The following is an 18,544-nucleotide window of genomic DNA, read 5'->3' on the forward strand; positions in this document are numbered from 1 at the left end:
TCAAATTTTTGACTCTTTAATAATAATCTGTATAATTGTTTAAAAAGACTAATCATATAGCAAAGTGGTGGTAACTAAAAAGATAGGGTTTGTAGGATAATGAACAGCAAAAAATCTTCAAGTGCAAGTGATCAGACTTTGACATGTTATTATCTTACATATAAAATTATATAACTCAAAAAGCTGACTTATAAAGTGGAACTCAGATGGCATTTTATGATGTTAGAAATAAAACAAGTTATCTATTAAGCTTTCATCGTTTAAAAGAATGATCTTCTTTTCTTTTTAGTTTATTTTAGAAAAAATTATCTCATTCTTCTTTTAATAACATTTTAATTTCAGTTTTGCATGTGGTATGTTTAAGGCATCAAAATCCAATGACAATTTTGTACATTTGACCTAACTAGGACCATAAGATTCAAAAATCTTCTTTATATCTTTAAACTCCGTGTCAATTCAAACTAGGTCATTCTTTGTGAAATGGAAGGAGTATAACATATCAAGTATTATCTAGTTCACGTTTCAGTATTAATATTATTACTGTTTAACTACTAATGTATTCTTCGATTCTAATATATTTGTTGTTTTCTTTGCTTCAATTATCGTATTACTGTTTATTATCGCTACTGTTCTCTTCTTCATTTTTTTCAGCACGACTTTATCGCTACTATAGTTGCTTTACACACTTATTTCTTGACATAATTTAGTACTACAACTGAAAGTTAAACAACCTATTTATACCTTTACACGGTAAAAGTATAAAGATACCATCGTTCCCAAATCTAACTTGCGAGACCATAATGTTACGTTTTGTTACAATAGATAAATACAACTCGATAATTAATTATTAATTTCGATATACGTATGAAATTTAACCTCTACATAAATAGCACTAGTATAGTGAATATAATGAATTTTTACTTGGAATCCCATGCGAGCACAATGATTTTGCTCCCATATTTAGGTGCTTTTTTTTTATTATCATTTCACGTGCCTATAGACAAGAGTGAATATATAATCATTGTTTTACAACTTTAGGAAAATTAATAGCCACACTATGCTTCCATTTTACTCTCATTATTATTTCCATTGACATATGAAATCATGATATATGTCAAAACACTTGAGAATATTACTTTTAGACTCATGCCTAACCAATGGTTAATGGGGAAATTAAAGTAGAATTGAGCCACTAAACCAGCTCACATCATAATTGATCCAATTTTAAGTAACACTAATTAGCTAGGCATATTGTATATACACTCAATACTCAATATAAAGCATATATGAAATGACAAGTATAATAGTTTGTTATATTGTTCGTGTTGTTTTAACATGTGGTGGTAGGTCTCCAATTTTAAGTAGCATTAATTAGCTAGGCATATATATATGTATACACACTCAATACTCAATATAAAGTATATATAAAATGACAAGTATAATAATTTGTTATATTATTAGTGTAGCTTAACAGGTGATGGTAGGTTAGTTATTATAATTACTATTTTACATATATATACTAATAGAAGTGAATCTATCGTATGTTAATTCAGTAATTTTTATTTTACATGAATTGATAAACTTCAAATTTTAAATATGACTCTGTTTACTAGATAATCGCTTGATATTCTCCATTGCATATACCACATAATTGTTAAAGATATTTTATGTACATGATAATTTTTTTCGTAAATGAAAAGGTATATATATAATGTAACAATAATTTGATATTCATATATAACTCAAATTTCAGCTTGGTGGTAAAGAAAGACAAACAATTTCAAAAGAAGCCTGAAAAACATCAAACACAGATTGAACTGGTGAAAAAAATAACGAGAATCTGTTTCTCACCGTACATTTTTTCAGTGATTTAGTTTGAGGAAATGACTGAAAATCATATTTTATAACATAAATATTACACTGATATGCGATGAGAAAAACCTTTATTTTGATCCTGAAGAAATTAAGGAAAACTATGATATTTCTTCTAATTAATTGAATTATTGGTAGGATAATTCAACAAGGATTTATATTTGCCCCCCTCATTGTCATTGACTTGTGAAAAAGCAAGTGTAAAATTTTCAAACAAAAGGCTTTATTGTTAGTGGGGAATATAATATATAAGTAGTCCAATCAATTTTTGAAGGGAATATTAATCTTTACATTCATTTTGGAAAAGCTTATCTATTACAAAGTGGAAAGGTAAAATGCAATGTTTTTAAAAGCCAATGTGATTTTAGTAAAAAGAGTTTTAAGATTTTGCTTTTTGCACACTCTTATGAAAAAAGATACCTTTTCATAATTTCATTTGCTTTTTACTCACGCGTCAATATTATTTTTTTTACCCTCTTTTTCTTTATATATGGCCCTAAGGAGATATGGCTTTTTATGATTTATTATAATGTTATTCTAGGGTGTGTTAAAATATATTTTTTGAGTATAAGTGATTTTCTAATTTATATTTTGATATTTGATTAGTATGTGTGTTATCTATATGATATGGAATTGTGAGGGGATAGTATATATCGAATGTCACTTATATAACTTGTTCAATTGAATACTGAAAACACTTATGTGAAAAAATATATATTTGTCTTTTAATTTTAGCCGATAATGAATCATGAGCAAAGGATTAGCACTTGGCAAGAACGGGTTCGGTTAGGGTTTGGATAATGAATCGAGTCAAAATTATGATTCATAATACAGTGGGAATCCTAGTTGGCAATGTTGACGTGGAGGAGCTAGTCCCATGTGACTTTCACGTTATTAAATATTTGAACTGTTAACTTTTGAAAGTACTTATGATCGCTTAAGGTAACGGCCATACCATTTTTTTCTCCAAAATATAGTGGTCTATTGGAAAATTTTAATCCTTTCCTCTTTTAACTTTTAAGGAACTAATTTTCTTAGAGAAACGTTAACCAACCAAACATAAAATTAAAAAAAAAAAAAGAACTTGAAAAATATTTTCCTCTGTGTACGAAACACACCCTCAATTATAGTCTCGGAAAATTGATAAATAAAATATAAAATATGAAGAATTGGTTTTTCTTGAACTTTCACTAAGGATGTTCGATAAATAAAAATCGAATGTACATTAAAAAAAATTATATATACAATATAATTTTTTTAAAAAGGATTTCAGTAAATAACCTCCATCACCCCTAGACTGATTGCTAATCAAAGCCAAATGAAATGCATTTAGGTATGATTTGATTGAAATTTTTTTATTTATAATTTTGAAAGTATTTTAAGGTGAAAAAACTTCCAATTCTGTGGAGCCATTGAAAAGAATCGTCACACTAAAATGAATGACACAAAGTGGCTTAAAGATATATACATTTAACATGCGTAATCATATATAATTAATTGTCAAATCAGATACTTTGTGCATATCATACGTAATTACGAATCATTAAACATACAAATTTATGAAATTTAAAAGGGGGGGAATTAGACTATGAATTTATATAATATAAATCTAGCTTGAATTGTTTGAGCTTTAACTTTTCCAACAATGTGATAAAGTTGCTTTTAAATTGAAAAAAAAAGATTAAATTCTTTAACTAAAGACGAATACACAAGTAACTTTTCTACATAACATCGCAAGTATAGGACATACTAGTAGTGTAAGTTAAAATTTTAATCAACGAAGCTTAAAATTAAATATGAAAAAGTAGAACACGCGAATAAGTTGAAGGAGGTTCAGTATTTATGATATACATAAAAAAAAATTCATTATATATAAATAATATAATTTTACAACGAAAAAAGTTTAAATAAACCTTGAACCTTTATAACCCTGCTAAACATCATACTATATTAAGTGTGAATACTTCAATGAGTTTAAAATTCATAAAAGTTGTATTTATAATATAGGCTTAATACATATAATGGATTCGAACTTGGCTTCAAATTTAACTTTGACTTTCAACTTTCATAATTCACAAACTAATTATCCAACTTTTAAATAAATAAACATATTAATTCTACATGGTACAATACGCGTAGGACACCACGTAGGACAATAAATGATATGTAGGATGACATGTAGGACATGTGTGTCTATTTGTTCAATTTTATACAAGTTTAAATGTCTACTTGTGCACAGCCAAAATTGAAGGACATAAATGTGATTCGAAGCCAAGTTAAAAACCATATTTATGTATTATGCCTATAATATAAATAGAAATGGTACCAAACAATTTAGAACATCACAAATTAGATAATTTGTTTATCTACTACTCTAGCCCTAAATAAATTGTCTTTCATATTATTTTGTTATGTAAATTTTCTTTCTGGGGTTTTTTTGTTATTATTTTCTTTATTTCAATTTGTTTATTCGATTTGAATTTGACACAAAAAGAAAAATAAGAAAAAATCACTTTTAAACGTATACTCTTAGATATGTCACGTGGACAGTTAAACTTAAAGAATTATCAAAAAGAAAAAAGATATTCATCTTTGAACAGACAAAAAAGAAAAGTAAAACAAATAAATTGAATGAAGTAATTTTTAGGTTATTAGAGTGAATTGCTAATTTTCCACAAAATTGATGTTTCAAATTTAGTAAAATGAAACAAAGGGAGAAAATATTGAGAAAAAAAATTGAACATCCACATTTTATTTTATTTTTATTTTAAAAATGCCTCTTAAGCATAATCTTCAGAGTTCAGAGAGACAAAGTGGATCATGAGAGGATCCAATAAACATATTTTACCATAAATAAGCCCAATTAATCCACCACCAATTAGAGGCCCAACCCAATAGATCCAGTTCTGTGAGAACTCTCCAATAACCACAGCAGGCCCAGATGATCTAAGCTGGATTCATTGACCCATTACTAAATGGGCGAGCAGCCAAATATATTTGAAAAAAATAATAATTTAAGCACACAATTTATTTTATCATATTCTCTAAAATTTCCTTTCATTTAAAAAAATAGTAATAATCGCTATTCCCTACTCTCCAATTCTCGCGTATGCAAGACACAATAAAGAGATATAATCTTCCTATCGAAAGATTTTTCATTTTCAAGACTCAAACTAAAATTTTTGACAGAAATATACACTTGTACATTAAAAAGAAATTATTTATTACTCCTCTATTTCAATTTATTTATTTAATAATTATAATCTTCTTATTAATAAGACTCGGTACAACTCCCTAAACAAAATGAACAACTTCCCCCTGCATTAATCATCCCAACTTACATCATTGATTCTAAGATCTCATAGACTTATAGGAGTAAAGCATGCAAATAAAGCAAACCATCACATTTAGTAAAGTTGTTACTGGGCGATTTCTTTATTTTTTACCTTGAAGTCTCAAAATCTTCCCAATCGTAGATTCTATATCAAGTCAAAACCAGACAAATAAATTAAAACGCAAAGAGTTTTTATTTACATCAAAACAAACCACACTCCCGAATATGATACAATAAAAGAAATACAAATATATATAGGAACAAACAGGAAAGACAAAAAAAACAGAGTACAGGCAATGCTTCTAGTAAGCAGCTGGTTGTTGCAGATTGAGATGAGGGGGTTGGGCTCTAAAAATTGACAAAGTTTCAAGAAGATGATGTTTTGCTTTATCAAAATTCACAAACCCCATGAACCAGAAATCATGACCATCGATGGTAACAATCTGAATGTACCTCTCTGGTGGAGACTCTTTCATCACTATTGGGTTTATAGTCCCAATATTTCCCAACGGTACTGCTACCTGTACACAAAGTGATAAATAAATACTCTAACTTCTAATAGGCGCATCTAAACATCGCAACTCATCTACAGCGGCAAAGCTAAAAATTTTAATAAAAGTTCAAAATCTAAAGAAGTAAACATACTATCTAAACATAATTTTATATATGTATAGCAGCTAGTACTAATATCTTTTAGTGGAGGGGTGTGGATGAACCCTGAAATACACACCTGCTCGTCTATAGGCACATCTAAACATCTCAACTCGTCTGTACCATATATTATATCAGCTAAAGACTCTAATATGACACCTCCAAAATCTCTGTGTCACTTCTAACATTGAATATCCACAAGACGCAATGAGAAATATTCAATTATCAATCGAAACCAATTTGCACTTTATTGAAGCGAAATATAATTAAGCCCTTATAGCTAGCATATTGCTCTTAATTTTTTCGTGTCAAATCAAAATCAGACAAAGAAATTAAAACGATGAGTGTAATTGTTTGGATTGTGTTATACCTTGTAGTAGCTCCAGGCCTCCTGACCAGATGGAGCTTTGAATGATAATGGCCGATCGCTGCAAAAAGCGACTTTAGTAGTTGAGAGATAGAGTGTACCAGCAACAGGCCCAGTCGCAGTAGAAAGATAACAAGCAAACGTCTTTTTCAGCTGTTCATTAGGATCTGCTCCAAATATCTGCTTGTAAAGAGGCTCAAATCCACCCTCTGTCAACGCCTTGGCTGTCAAATTAAGTTTTCCCCATGCCGCTTCTGTAACTGATGGTCCAGCTTTCACTGCAACAGAAATCATTAGTAATGATTTTGATTGCTCGCGGATTATACTAACTATTAGTTGAGTGACTTACGATTATACCAAATGTTGCGCGCGATGTTCTCAGCTCTGTTACTCCATGAATTGAACACATTAACAACCGAATCAAGTGGGTTATTGCTAGGCTTATCAATTGGGGAATAAACAACATAAGGCTGTGGCTGAAACTCTTCTCTTTGATCCTCAGCTCTCCATGAAGCAGCTTTCTGATTGTCTGGATGACAAGTTGGAACTGCAGGCGGACCCATAATATGGGTACCCCATTTTTTGGGATCCATTTCTGGTGCTTGTGGATCTGAAGATGATGAAGAAACACAAGGTATTTGAGACTCTGATTGTTGAAATTTGGGTTGATTTTCGTCTCCTGTGCCTGTCATGATTCGAGAAATTGATTGTAAATTGCTTTGAGTAGTTGAATTTTGAGTGAATTTTGTCTTAGAGATATAGTTATTGGAATTATAATAATTTATAGATGATGATTATGTAGAACGTGTACGCGTTTTCAATTTCTTTTGCTTCGTTAATAAGATTATACGTAGAAAATTTTGGTCAAAAATATAGTTGAATTGTTTTGTAGTTTCCAGAAGAAAGTCAGAAATATCCAGGAAATTCTATGTTCTACCCAAATAATAGAATTCGTATAAAAAAAAGAAGTGAGATATAATAATGATATAATTTATAAATATGTTTTTTAATTTAATATTAATTTATATTTATATTCTTAATTTTTTGATTAAACACAAGTAAATTTTTAAGTTTGTATAAATTTAAAAAATAGATACATACATCTGCATCTTATATGATATCCTACATTATCACATAAAATTCATATATTTTATTTGTTTAATTTAATATAAATTTTAATATCTATTTGTATATCTTGAAGCGTATAAATATAAATTAAGATAAAACTGAAAAGCACGTTGAAGCATAAAATAATTACTCATAAAAAATATTTTTTTTATTTTATTCTTCGTACCAAAAGACTTCGAACTAAATGATTTTTTAGTGAGAAATGGACACTGTAATTTGTACTCGATCATGTCATATTTATTTATTTTATCTATATATATATTTGATTTATAATATGATGTACTCGTCAAGAATATTTCGTTTTGAGAGAGATTATTTCTCTAATAAATTTGTACTTTTTATTTAATGTTAGCTTTTTATTGGTAATTGTGTTAGAAAAGAAATAATAGAGAAATCAAATTTTTGAAGCAATGAAATGATAAAGTATTTTTTATTAGGATAGGATAAAGCTTGAAACATGTAAGTAATTTAATACGCCACTTTTAAGAACAATTTTGTATATAGAAAACTTGAAAGAAGATTTTTCATAATAGTTATATTTTTTTTTGTATGAACAAATAATTTTTTATGAAAGAGTCCTTTTTTTTAAAATAATCATAATTTTTAGTTGTTTTTAAAAAAAAAAGATAATATTTTTGTTGCTTTCTATCTGAAAATACAATACGAATTTCTTCATCTCATATTAGTTAATCAGTATACTAAAAATAATTATTCCGTATTAGTTGATCGCCTAATTAAATAAAAAAAACATTAATTAAATTTTTCCTATATTACCCTTGTTATTTTAATTCTTTTGAAATTGATCACATTGATATTTAAAATTTCCAAAAAAATTTTTAAGTGGTGAATTAGTAAACTTAACTTCGTATTAATGATTTCTTAAGCATCATATAAAATGAAAAATGATCGACTAATATAAAACGAAGAAAATAATATGAAACAATTATTTTTAATGAGATGATCACGTATGCACACAGTAAAAATTACTCCATATCATTTTACATGATATTTAAAAATCATAAATAAAAAGATAATTTTACAAATTTACTCCTTAAAAAACTTCTTACAAATCTTACAAGGTAAGGTGAGCAAAACTATAATCATTGGGAAATGAGGTTTTGAGGGATGGAGGTTAAAAAACCAAAAGGAAAAGAAAGAAAAAGTCAATCACACTATCTTCTAATCCATCGGTTACTGTTTAATTGTTCAATTTAAAAATTACAACATAATAATAATTATTATAATAAAATTATAATTTTATTTTTATTAATTATGATTTAAAAAAAATAAATTAAGTTATTATAATTTTATTTTTATTAATTATGATTAAAAAAATAAATTAAACTTAAACAAGTATCAATGAGAATTTAATAGCAAAAAAATATTTTCTTTTGATTTATTAACACAAATAAGTAAATAAAAACAATAAATAAATAAATGTAAACATGGAGTTAAATTATATTATTATCGGAAACTTCAAAGTAAATACCCAATATCAAGTGTGAAAGCAAGAAGCAAAGTCAACAAAGCAATTGACCAAAATGTGGTACAAACTCCAAATTTTTAAACTGGTTGTTTTAAATGATAGATCTCGATGCATAGTTTGATTAAATTAGTAAAAAAATGTCTTATTGCACATCCAGTAATACTGAATTATTACGAAAAAGTAGATTTAAAATTTAAAATTAATTAATTTAAAATTTAGATTTTTATTATTAAAATTTAAAAATTATATGTTTAAATTATTTTTATCTATCCAAATTATTTAGAGATGTGTTAATCAATTTTCGAAAGGAAAATAAAATTAGATAAATAAAAAAATTCAAATTTCTAACTTTATTATCATGATCACCCAATATGATCTTTTAATTATGAATTCACATATCTATATTTAAATATTTTGTAAAAAATATATCACTACTATTTACGGTGTCATGAGAGAAGCATGAGTTCACATGAACCCGATAATCTCCTCGTGAAATTTATCTCTGCTATTCAGTGGCAAAATTCTAACTGGGACCAAGAAATATCAAAATATTCAAAAGTAAAATTACATAAAAATTCAAAAATATTAATATGTGATATAAGAAAATGTAAATTTACTCAATACATAATACAAATTTTCAAATATATATGACTCCGCCGCTAATAAATATTGCCAAACATCTATATGCTTGGTGGTGCGACCCATATATTTTTGGGTGCATACATGCTATATGTAGCCCAACATTTTGAAAGCTACTATCTTCGTAGTTCCAAGATATTTCCTTTGTCCCTATTTACTTGTTCATATTTCTTCTTTTAGATATTTCTATTTACTTGTTTATTTTGACAAATTATGAAATGACAAAAAAAGATTCTATTATACCCCTTATTTAAACTTCTTAAAAAATTTTAAGTTTTAAAACATCCTTTTTGAATCATATTTAATAAGGGTAGAATTGTAACTTTAAATGTTAATTATTGTTATCTTAATATGTGTGTCTTTTCTAAAGTGAACAACTAAATGGAGTACTTTATACTTATCATATTTTATTTTTTTTATAGGGAAAAAGGATATATATATCCCGAACTATCATAAATGGTATGTAGATATCCTTCGCCATACTTTAGGGACATTGGTGCTCCTGCCGTACAAAAACTACAGTATATATGCCCTTCAGTCTAACGGAAGACTAAATAGGGACAAGTGACACAATCTTATCCATTGATCTGATATCGGGTCGATGGATAAGATTATGACACGTGTATGTCCGTTAGTATAAAGGGTATATATGTTCTAATTTTTTGACGGTAGAGGCATCAATGTCCCTAAAATATGACAAAGCGTATTCGTATACCATTTACGATAGTTCGAAGATATATTTATCCTTTTTCCCTTTTTAGAATAAATTATATAAATTTTGATAGGATTTTATATATATTATTTTTAAGACAATTTATATGGAAAAATTTACATGAACTAATTAGATGAAGTCACTTGTTTTAGTAAATGATTCATCAATTCCATATTATTTACTTATCCACAAATGGGATTTACAGACCGAAAATAAAAGTTGAAGATATTTTTTATTTAATAAGTGGAAATAACACATTATCGCAGCTTGTCAAGTCCATCCTAAGCATTTCCATCACCCGTTCGGTCAGAAGCGGCTCAAGTGTATTAGTAGCTTAAAATTAAAATTAAACGGAATCTTAAATTTAAATTGTTAATAACTTTTATATAATTTATTTTTTTTAATTTTCACTTCATAATATAACAATTCTTATTTTAAATTATTTTTCATAAGATATGTCAAATTTCTTCTAATAATACCTTCATTTTTCATGAAATGTTTACTTTTTCGTATTCAATATTTATTAAAAATAATAAATTATAACCTATTATTATAAAAATGAGGCCCTTTAAATTTGGGATCTAAAACACATGTCTTTTTTTTAACACTGTCAAGCTACCTCTGAATACAGTTTAATAAAAAAATAAATCATCAAATAAATGAAACTATTCTAAACCAGAAGGATGCAACACGAGGACTTTCGAGGATCGGCCAAGCCATGTTTTTTTGACCTTTTTGCCATATTTTTTTACCACCCCTGTTTTTTCCGTTAAAATTCTGACCAATTCCTTTTTTTTTCAACAAAAAGTTCTGACCAAAATCAACAACATAAATGCAAAAGAGTGACAGGTGAAATTAAATACAATATCATTCAATGTTTTCAACTACACTAAAGTTAAGCAATTCAATTCTTTGCAGCTAACGTTGGTCCCATCTTTTTCTGGTAATTACTACTACTATATAGTATGTCTTTTTTTTCTATATGTGTGTGTTTCAATTTATTCAAGATTGTTAATTTAATATGGTCCAATTAATTTCTTTGAAAAACCCCATCAAATAAATCATTGATATTTGACCCTGCTCTCATTCCTTCATTTATTCTTCTTGTAGTCCATTCATCATAGACCATGCTAAGAGAATTTTTATTTTAAATTTTTTCTTGATTTTGTATAATATGTTTTTTTTCTACATGTTATGAGTTTGTAGTGCATTCAATAATATAATGTGAGATATCATAGTCTTTTTTTTCTTCTTAGTGATTAAAGAAACAATGAATGGTTTAGTAAAAGATGAAAATCAGAGAAGAGTTGGGAAGAAACAAAATGGAAGTTCTTGGAAATGTGCATATGGTTATTCTCAGCATAGGAGATGTAAAAGGTTTGATTTTTGGGGTTTTTTTTACTTTAGAATAGACGGCGGATGTATAATATGTATTTGTAGTTGTGTTTAAGTAATGTATAATTTATGTATATCGAATTTGGAGATGTAAATATTTTTGGTGTGTTGAATGCCCTTTTTGTTTATTCTCATGTGTGTTTTGTCTGGTTTTGTGTATTAGTTAGCTTATTAGATGGTTAACTATGGTTTAGATCATGGGTAGAGCTCAGGAGCGGAGTTAGGTAGGGCAAAGGGGTTGAAAATTGCACTATTTATACATGTTTAAAGTTACTTTTATGTTTCTATAGTGAATTTGACTTTCCGTTGGTGTGTTTACTTTTTCATATCTTGAACCTTTTTAGTGAAAATCTTCGCTTAGTCACTAGCAGAGCTATGTGGAAGGGGTTCACTTGAACTCCCTTAGCTTGTAAGTTACATTGTATATACAAATTGAAATTTTGTTTTTATGTATGTATAGTAGATGTTGAATCGTCTTTGATGAAAATCATGTCTCTGACACTCGTTTAGATATAGCAATAGCTAATGAGATATGAAATTTGGTGGAACATTGCTACTTGAGAAAAAACAATGATGTCTTGTCTAAAAGACTAAATCTTTGTGATTACAACATGTAAAAGACCAAATCTACAATGATATATTCAACAACTGTATTGTTCTCTTGGAATATGCTTTTTACGAGTTCAAAGACTTGCAATTCGTAAGATCTTCTGAATTTCTTCAGTTCTTGGATTCCAGATTAGAGCAGAATTCCCCGATTCCTCAACTTATTGATTTTCTCCGTGATTAGAACTTTAACTTGAGCGTGAACACATTTGATATGTTGACTTGGCCTTGTAAGCATTCCTAGGGAATCTTGTGTAGTTTAATTGCTACTTTTAATGTTCATGAGCTATAATTGAGTTGTGTGGTATAGCCTTCTAAGTTGGTTATGCTTTTGTCTCAGTGCTTCCGAAAAAATCGCTGCTCTATCAAAAGGCGGAGACAGGCAATCCATAAAAAAGGAATTGAATGAACCGCCTGTAAGAGCTTTATATTTTTCTTACTTCGTATACTGAACTCAACTTATAGTTATTATCTCAGAAAGTCATCCTTCTTATTGATTTCAAATTTCATAAGGAGTTTTCAAGATATAACTATTAGTTGAGTGATCATCTGATAAATCTACTCCGAAATTTGATGATCTTTTGATTTGGATTTACATCTTCACAAGGCTGGCTGTTCTGAATGTAGCATTCGCATATATTGAGAAATGACGAAGTTTGGTTAGATAAGTAAATGACATGAGCTGATATATGAATATGCAGGTGTTGCCACCTTCAACAAGGAGTTGTAAAGCAAGTCCGTTAAATGAATTCTCCAAAACTATTAGCAAAGAGGAAGTTCCAGAACACAGAGCCTCCTTGGAAAAAGATGTAAGTGAGTCACTCAATGTCTATAATACATTACGATATGCAGTTAATTCCATTAAAAAAAAAATGTTTTCCGAATCCATCTTTGAATGCTTTGCTAAGTCAGCAATGTAAGCAGGATCTTAATATAACACCAATCTTGAATTCAGGTAAAAAAATGAACTTTGTTTTCCATATCGGAAAATTTATATAGACATATATAAATAGGAATGAAGCCAATATTCCATAGTATACAGATTCACGAGTACTTCAATATAATCGTGTTTCTCCTACTACACCTTAATTGAGAGCTAATTTGTATCTCAGAAGTTGGAAGTCAGAAGTAACTACTCAAAAATATTATTTATCCAGTTGACAAATACTCTTTTACTTAACCAATATGCACAGATCGAACAGTTACAAATGCGTTTGCAGCAAGAAAAATCAATGCGTATGGTACTTGAGAGGGCAATGGGAAGAGCTTCTAGCACGTTGTCTCCTGGACATAGGCATTTTGCTGCTCAGGTACCCTTTGACAACTAACTATTTGTACTCTATCTCTTTAGACCTCTGAGTTGTTTGGAAAAATATAAGAAATGGAGCACGAGTTCATGGTTTTTACTCCTGAAATCTGTTGTGTTTTCCCATAAAATTCTTGAATATGCTTCGTATATATACTTTGTCTAAACCTCTGATTCTTTCTTTAACTTGAGAATTTACAATGGTTATTTCTTATGGGTTTTTTTTTCTGAATAAGAAAATCAATCGCGCCTGATAACACAACTGATTGGAGTATGTTACCTATTAAAAGAATATTGATGCAATTGAAACTGATGAGGTTTCACTCTATCGGTCTCAAATTGTCTATAAGGTTGACAACATAGAATATTGCTCGTCCTCCGCTCATTTTCAACACCCAACCTTGACTCTGCTGAACTTAGTTAAGGTTAATATTGGTTGTCTTCTCATTTCAGACAAAAGAGTTGATAGCTGAAATTGAATTACTTGAAGAAGAAGTTGCAAACCGCGAGCAGCAGGTCCTTTCTTTGTACAGGAGTGTTTTTGAAGAATGCATTAGCCGGCCTTCTTCTGAGCAAAGTTCGGTCATGACTTCTCCAGCACATAATAAAGCTGAGTCAAGAAAACATCCAAGTATAATATCAAGTGCCTTTTGCTCATCCAAAAAATTCCCTTTGCGGACATTCCAAGCTCTTGCTGCCATAAATGACTTGGGAAAAAGAAACTTGTTGCAGTCGAAATCAACACATGCTTCATTTTATAACAGCAAAGCTAATGTACACATTCAGAAAAGTAGTTCAGAGCATACTAAAGTAAGCTTTCTAATTCTTTCTCTGCGTATTGGATTATTCCTTTTATAATCCTTTCTAATAAGAGTGTGTTATTCCAAATAATAGCATCTTCTTCCGAAAGACTCCAAAGACATGATTCTCTTAGAGATTTAAGAATTAAATGATGGTTAACCTTTTTATTGTCTCTTTTTACTATCTCCTTACATTCCAAAACTCTTGAATCCCAAGAGTATGAAAAGTTCCACTGAAGCCCTAGTCCAGTGAGAACCCAAGTTGCACGGACTCTGATGTCGCACCAGTGTTGGATTCTCCAAATATACACTACTTTGGGAGAAACCGAGACGCACCGTTGACATTTTTGAAGAGTCCGAGCAACATAGACAAGGACCCAAATGGTGAAAAAAATGAATCCGAGAAATCTTGTTTTTTTCTACTAAGAAACTGAAAGTTTAAAGGGCTAACCACTTTTAACTTTTGTTTCTTTGCTTCTGATATTTTGCTACCATTGACTTAATGTAATTGTGTCTTTCTTTTGTTCAAAGTATTAGGCATTGTCTGCAATTGTGGTGTGTATTCACAACTTCCCTTATAACTTTAATTGTGTGTGCTGCTTACTATGCAATACTTTTCTCTTCTGTTGTTGCTCAATAAGCAACATTTTGACTTTAATAGAATAGTAGTTTGTGAAAAATAGTTCATATCAGCTTATTCTTCCTGTCTGCTAGTGGTACATTTATATGTTCACCAAATTTGACATCAACTCCCTTTGGCTCTTTGAATGCTTTGGGTTTTACATGCGTGGAATGAGGTCACAACGGTTTGGTGAAGTTTGAAACATGCTAGTTTCAAAATAACTATTTTCTTCCATAGCAACATTCAAGGCTATAAAGTGCGGTTGGTAATGATGCAGTGTATCAACTCATGTTATTTTCTATGAATTGTTGCAGGAGCAAGGGCAGGTAACATCAACGGAGAAATCTCCTCTGGCACGAACTCTTAAAGATCATCTCTACCAGTGTCCCAGTAAATTGTCTGAGGAAATGGTAAGGTGCATGGCTGCAATATACTGTTGGCTCCGGATTACAGAATCGACAAGTACTGAACAAAAGCGGTCACCTTTGTCATCAAGGTCATCTACTAATGTCATAATTCCACAGCATGATATTAAAGAGGAAAGAGATTGGTTTTGCAAATCAACAATTGAAATATCTTGGATTGCGACAGACAAGAATAACGTCTCTCGTGCATCTTACGCCATCAGTAACTACAGGTGCATTTCTTTGATAGCATAAAAAGCAGCTTAAGCTGCATAAGTTTAGTTAGTCTTAAGTCCACTTCCACTTCTGTATGTAGTCTTCCTTGAATTACATGATGGTTGTTTCTCCCACTTTAATGATTTTGTTTGTCCTGAAGCCACCACCGAGTCAGAATTATGTTATGCTCCAAAATTATAGCCTGGAAAAGGGAAAGTTCGGTTAATATTGGCACGCATTGCATATATGTAGCGCTCGTTTCTTTTAATAATAGAAGTGTAAATAACTACAAATCAGTTCACTAGCAACCATTGCATTTGTAGATGAATCTATGTAGAAACAGAATAAGCACTCTCAGGAAAGCTAATCACTGGATCATAGGAATTCTTAAATGCTGGCTAATATCATTTAACCTGACACGGTTATCAGCGAATACTTGGAAAAGCTCAAAAATTCTGCATTTTTCTTTACCAGCCAATAGCATTATGTTTACTCTGGATCATTTTGTCAACCACCATCTCTTTTAGATATTAAGGAGTCTTGACCCTACTGGATAAGCTTTTAAGGCATGAATGTTGTGGTCTTGTGGATATGTCCATATTTAAAAGTACTAAACTGAACTGCTATATCCTGACCAGAGGTTAGGTTCTTTTCCAGTGCTAGTACAACTTCTCTAATATTTGTGGATGCAAGATACAAACTTCGAAAGACTTTGGAGCATCAACTCGAACTCAATAGAAATAATATAGATGGAAGATTCATAGTCTGCTAACAGTCTCAAGCTTTTGATATCATTTTTCTTCTTTTTCTGTTGCAATGTATGCTACATATGCAAATTTGTCTCTCTTTAACAAAGATACCTATAAAGCACAAAACTAGTTGTGTTGGAATCTCCGGTCTAACGTGTAGTTTGGTTTTGAAATTTCAGAGTTTTGGTGGAGCAACTGGAAAGAGTGAATCTCAGTCAGATGGAAACCAATAACAAAATGGCATTTTGGATCAACTTGTACAATTCCTTAGTTATGCATGTAAAGATGGCTCTTACTTTGTATCGTTTTGTTCGTTTCAATTTGTTTATTATGTTTTCTTTACATCTCATTCTTCTCATCTTATTTAGGCATATTTGGCATATGGTATACCACAAAACTCTCTTAGAAGGTTGGCGCTGTTACACAAGGTAGTCTAAGTTACTTCGTATCATTTTGATTCTATTCTTTTGTTTATACCAGATTTAGTTATTTTTGTTCATGCATGTATTTTTGAGTATTTGAATCACCATTTGCTTCTCTGTATAGTGCAGGCTGCTTACAATGTTGGTGGACAGGTCATAAGTGCAAATGCCATCGAACAGTCAATTTTTGGCTTGCGTACACCACGGATAGGACGGGTATTCACTTTTCTGATCTAGAGTAACTAAACTTTTGCAGTTAAGGAAATATCAGGGTTAACATAATTATAAATGACTTTGGATCCTCCATCTTTTTGCTCATCATATATAACTAATTGTGCAAAAAATAATTCTCTGTGCTACATTCTTGCTCTGACCATCTCTTAAGTTGCTTCTCAATGTTACAGTCGTCTGGTATATTAATATTTTCCAATATGCGCTTCGTCAAAGAGAGAAAAAGCTCAAGTACTTAATCAAATATATGTACTAGCTATAAAGTGTAGTAAATTCATCAATAATTTCGTCAACAAAAGTTGGTGATTTCTCATTCTTATCAAGATTTTGATCTTTCAGTTGATAAAATATATTTTTCTTCCAACTACAGTGGTTGGAGACCATTCTGTCAACTGCATTATGGAAAAGATCAGGAGAAGAAAGGCAACTCATCAGTTCAAAATTTTCCCTCCAACAGTTCCAGCCCCTTGTTTGCTTTGCTCTTTGTACTGGCGCTGTGTCCGATCCCATGGTGAGTTGTTATGTTTCCTCATTGCATTTTTCTTGTATAGATGCACGGGGGCTTCTTTCGATCTCTTAGTAAGTAGTTACATTTTCCCCTTAGATTGGTAAATAAAGCAACAATATTTCATTTTGAGGACTTATTGGAAGATTTGAAGTGAAACAGATCACTAATTGTATTGCCTAACATCTACGAACATCCTAATTATCGAGTACTGTTCTTGGATCATATCTCCGAAAGTGGCCAGCTAGTTAGAAAGCCAAACATCTAACAGTTTCTTCGGTTTCTTTCTTTCTTTCTTCTTTTCTAGCTGAAAGTGTACACTGCCTCGAACATTCAAGAGGAGCTAGAAGCAGCAAAGAAAGAGTTTCTACAGGCTAATATCATAGTAAAGAAGTCGAAAAGAGTATCTTTGCCTAAGGTGCTTGAAAAATACGCGAAGGAAGCTAGTATTCCATCCGATGATCTTCTTGGTTGGGTCATGGAAAACGTTGAAAAGAAGCTTCGTGATTCCATACAGAAATGTATTGACAGAAGAACTAATAAAAAGACGTCTCAGATAATCGACTGGCTACCTTACTCTTCAAGATTCCAATATGTAATTTCGAAAGATTTTACAGAGAAGCCATGGTGGGCATAGTAGTCCTGAATGATGTAAAGGGTGAGCTAGATTGGCTTAACTAATTTTCAAGGAAATGGTTGTTCATTCCTTCAATTTGTAGAATTCTGAGTTGATCTGTTATTAAGTGAATGTATATTGACTTCAATTTACTTAGGTGTCCAACTTTTATTTTGTGAAGTACAAAGTTATGTGTAAATATTAGGTGAACTGATACACCTTATGCTACTGCTACTGCATTGTTCTGTCTAGTTTCTAACCTGTACTGATGCATAGGTGTTATGTACTTTACGGCCTTTTGATTATGATGTGTGCTAGTATGTGATCACGATGAAATATAGAGGCTGTTAGGATCGTAAATAAGCATGTGTAATACGGAAACTAGCAAAGCAAACATTGAAAGACCAGAGTAAGAAGACAAACGAGAAATACACCAAAAGACACAATGGTTTAACGTGGTTCGGTTAATCGACCTACATCCAC

At 30.4% G+C, this 18,544-nt stretch overlaps 2 protein-coding genes across 2 annotated transcripts; one reads left to right on the top strand and one right to left on the bottom strand.

Moving 5' to 3' along the window:
- Nucleotides 1-5,349: 5,349 nt before the first annotated feature.
- Nucleotides 5,350-7,056, bottom strand: LOC107026924 (GEM-like protein 5). The gene is made up of 3 exons (XM_015228055.2): nt 6,574-7,056; nt 6,228-6,502; nt 5,350-5,727 (listed from the first exon to the last, which is right to left on the bottom strand). The coding sequence occupies exons 1-3, from the start codon at nt 6,914-6,916 to the stop codon at nt 5,509-5,511; spliced, it is 837 nt and encodes a 278-aa protein (XP_015083541.1). The 5' UTR covers nt 6,917-7,056; the 3' UTR covers nt 5,350-5,508.
- Nucleotides 7,057-11,459: 4,403 nt separating this feature from the next.
- Nucleotides 11,460-18,315, top strand: LOC107026649. The gene is made up of 11 exons (XM_015227696.2): nt 11,460-11,566; nt 12,531-12,606; nt 12,892-12,999; nt 13,384-13,500; nt 13,950-14,306; nt 15,233-15,555; nt 16,467-16,566; nt 16,656-16,715; nt 16,839-16,925; nt 17,311-17,451; nt 17,753-18,315. Exons 1-11 carry the CDS (start codon nt 11,460-11,462, stop codon nt 18,080-18,082), a joined length of 1,806 nt encoding a protein of 601 aa, XP_015083182.1. The 3' UTR covers nt 18,083-18,315.
- The last annotated feature ends 229 nt before the right edge of the window (nt 18,316-18,544 follow it).

Source organism: Solanum pennellii, chromosome 8 (genome assembly GCF_001406875.1).
Source record: "Solanum pennellii chromosome 8, SPENNV200".
Taxonomy (NCBI): Eukaryota; Viridiplantae; Streptophyta; class Magnoliopsida; order Solanales; family Solanaceae; genus Solanum; species Solanum pennellii.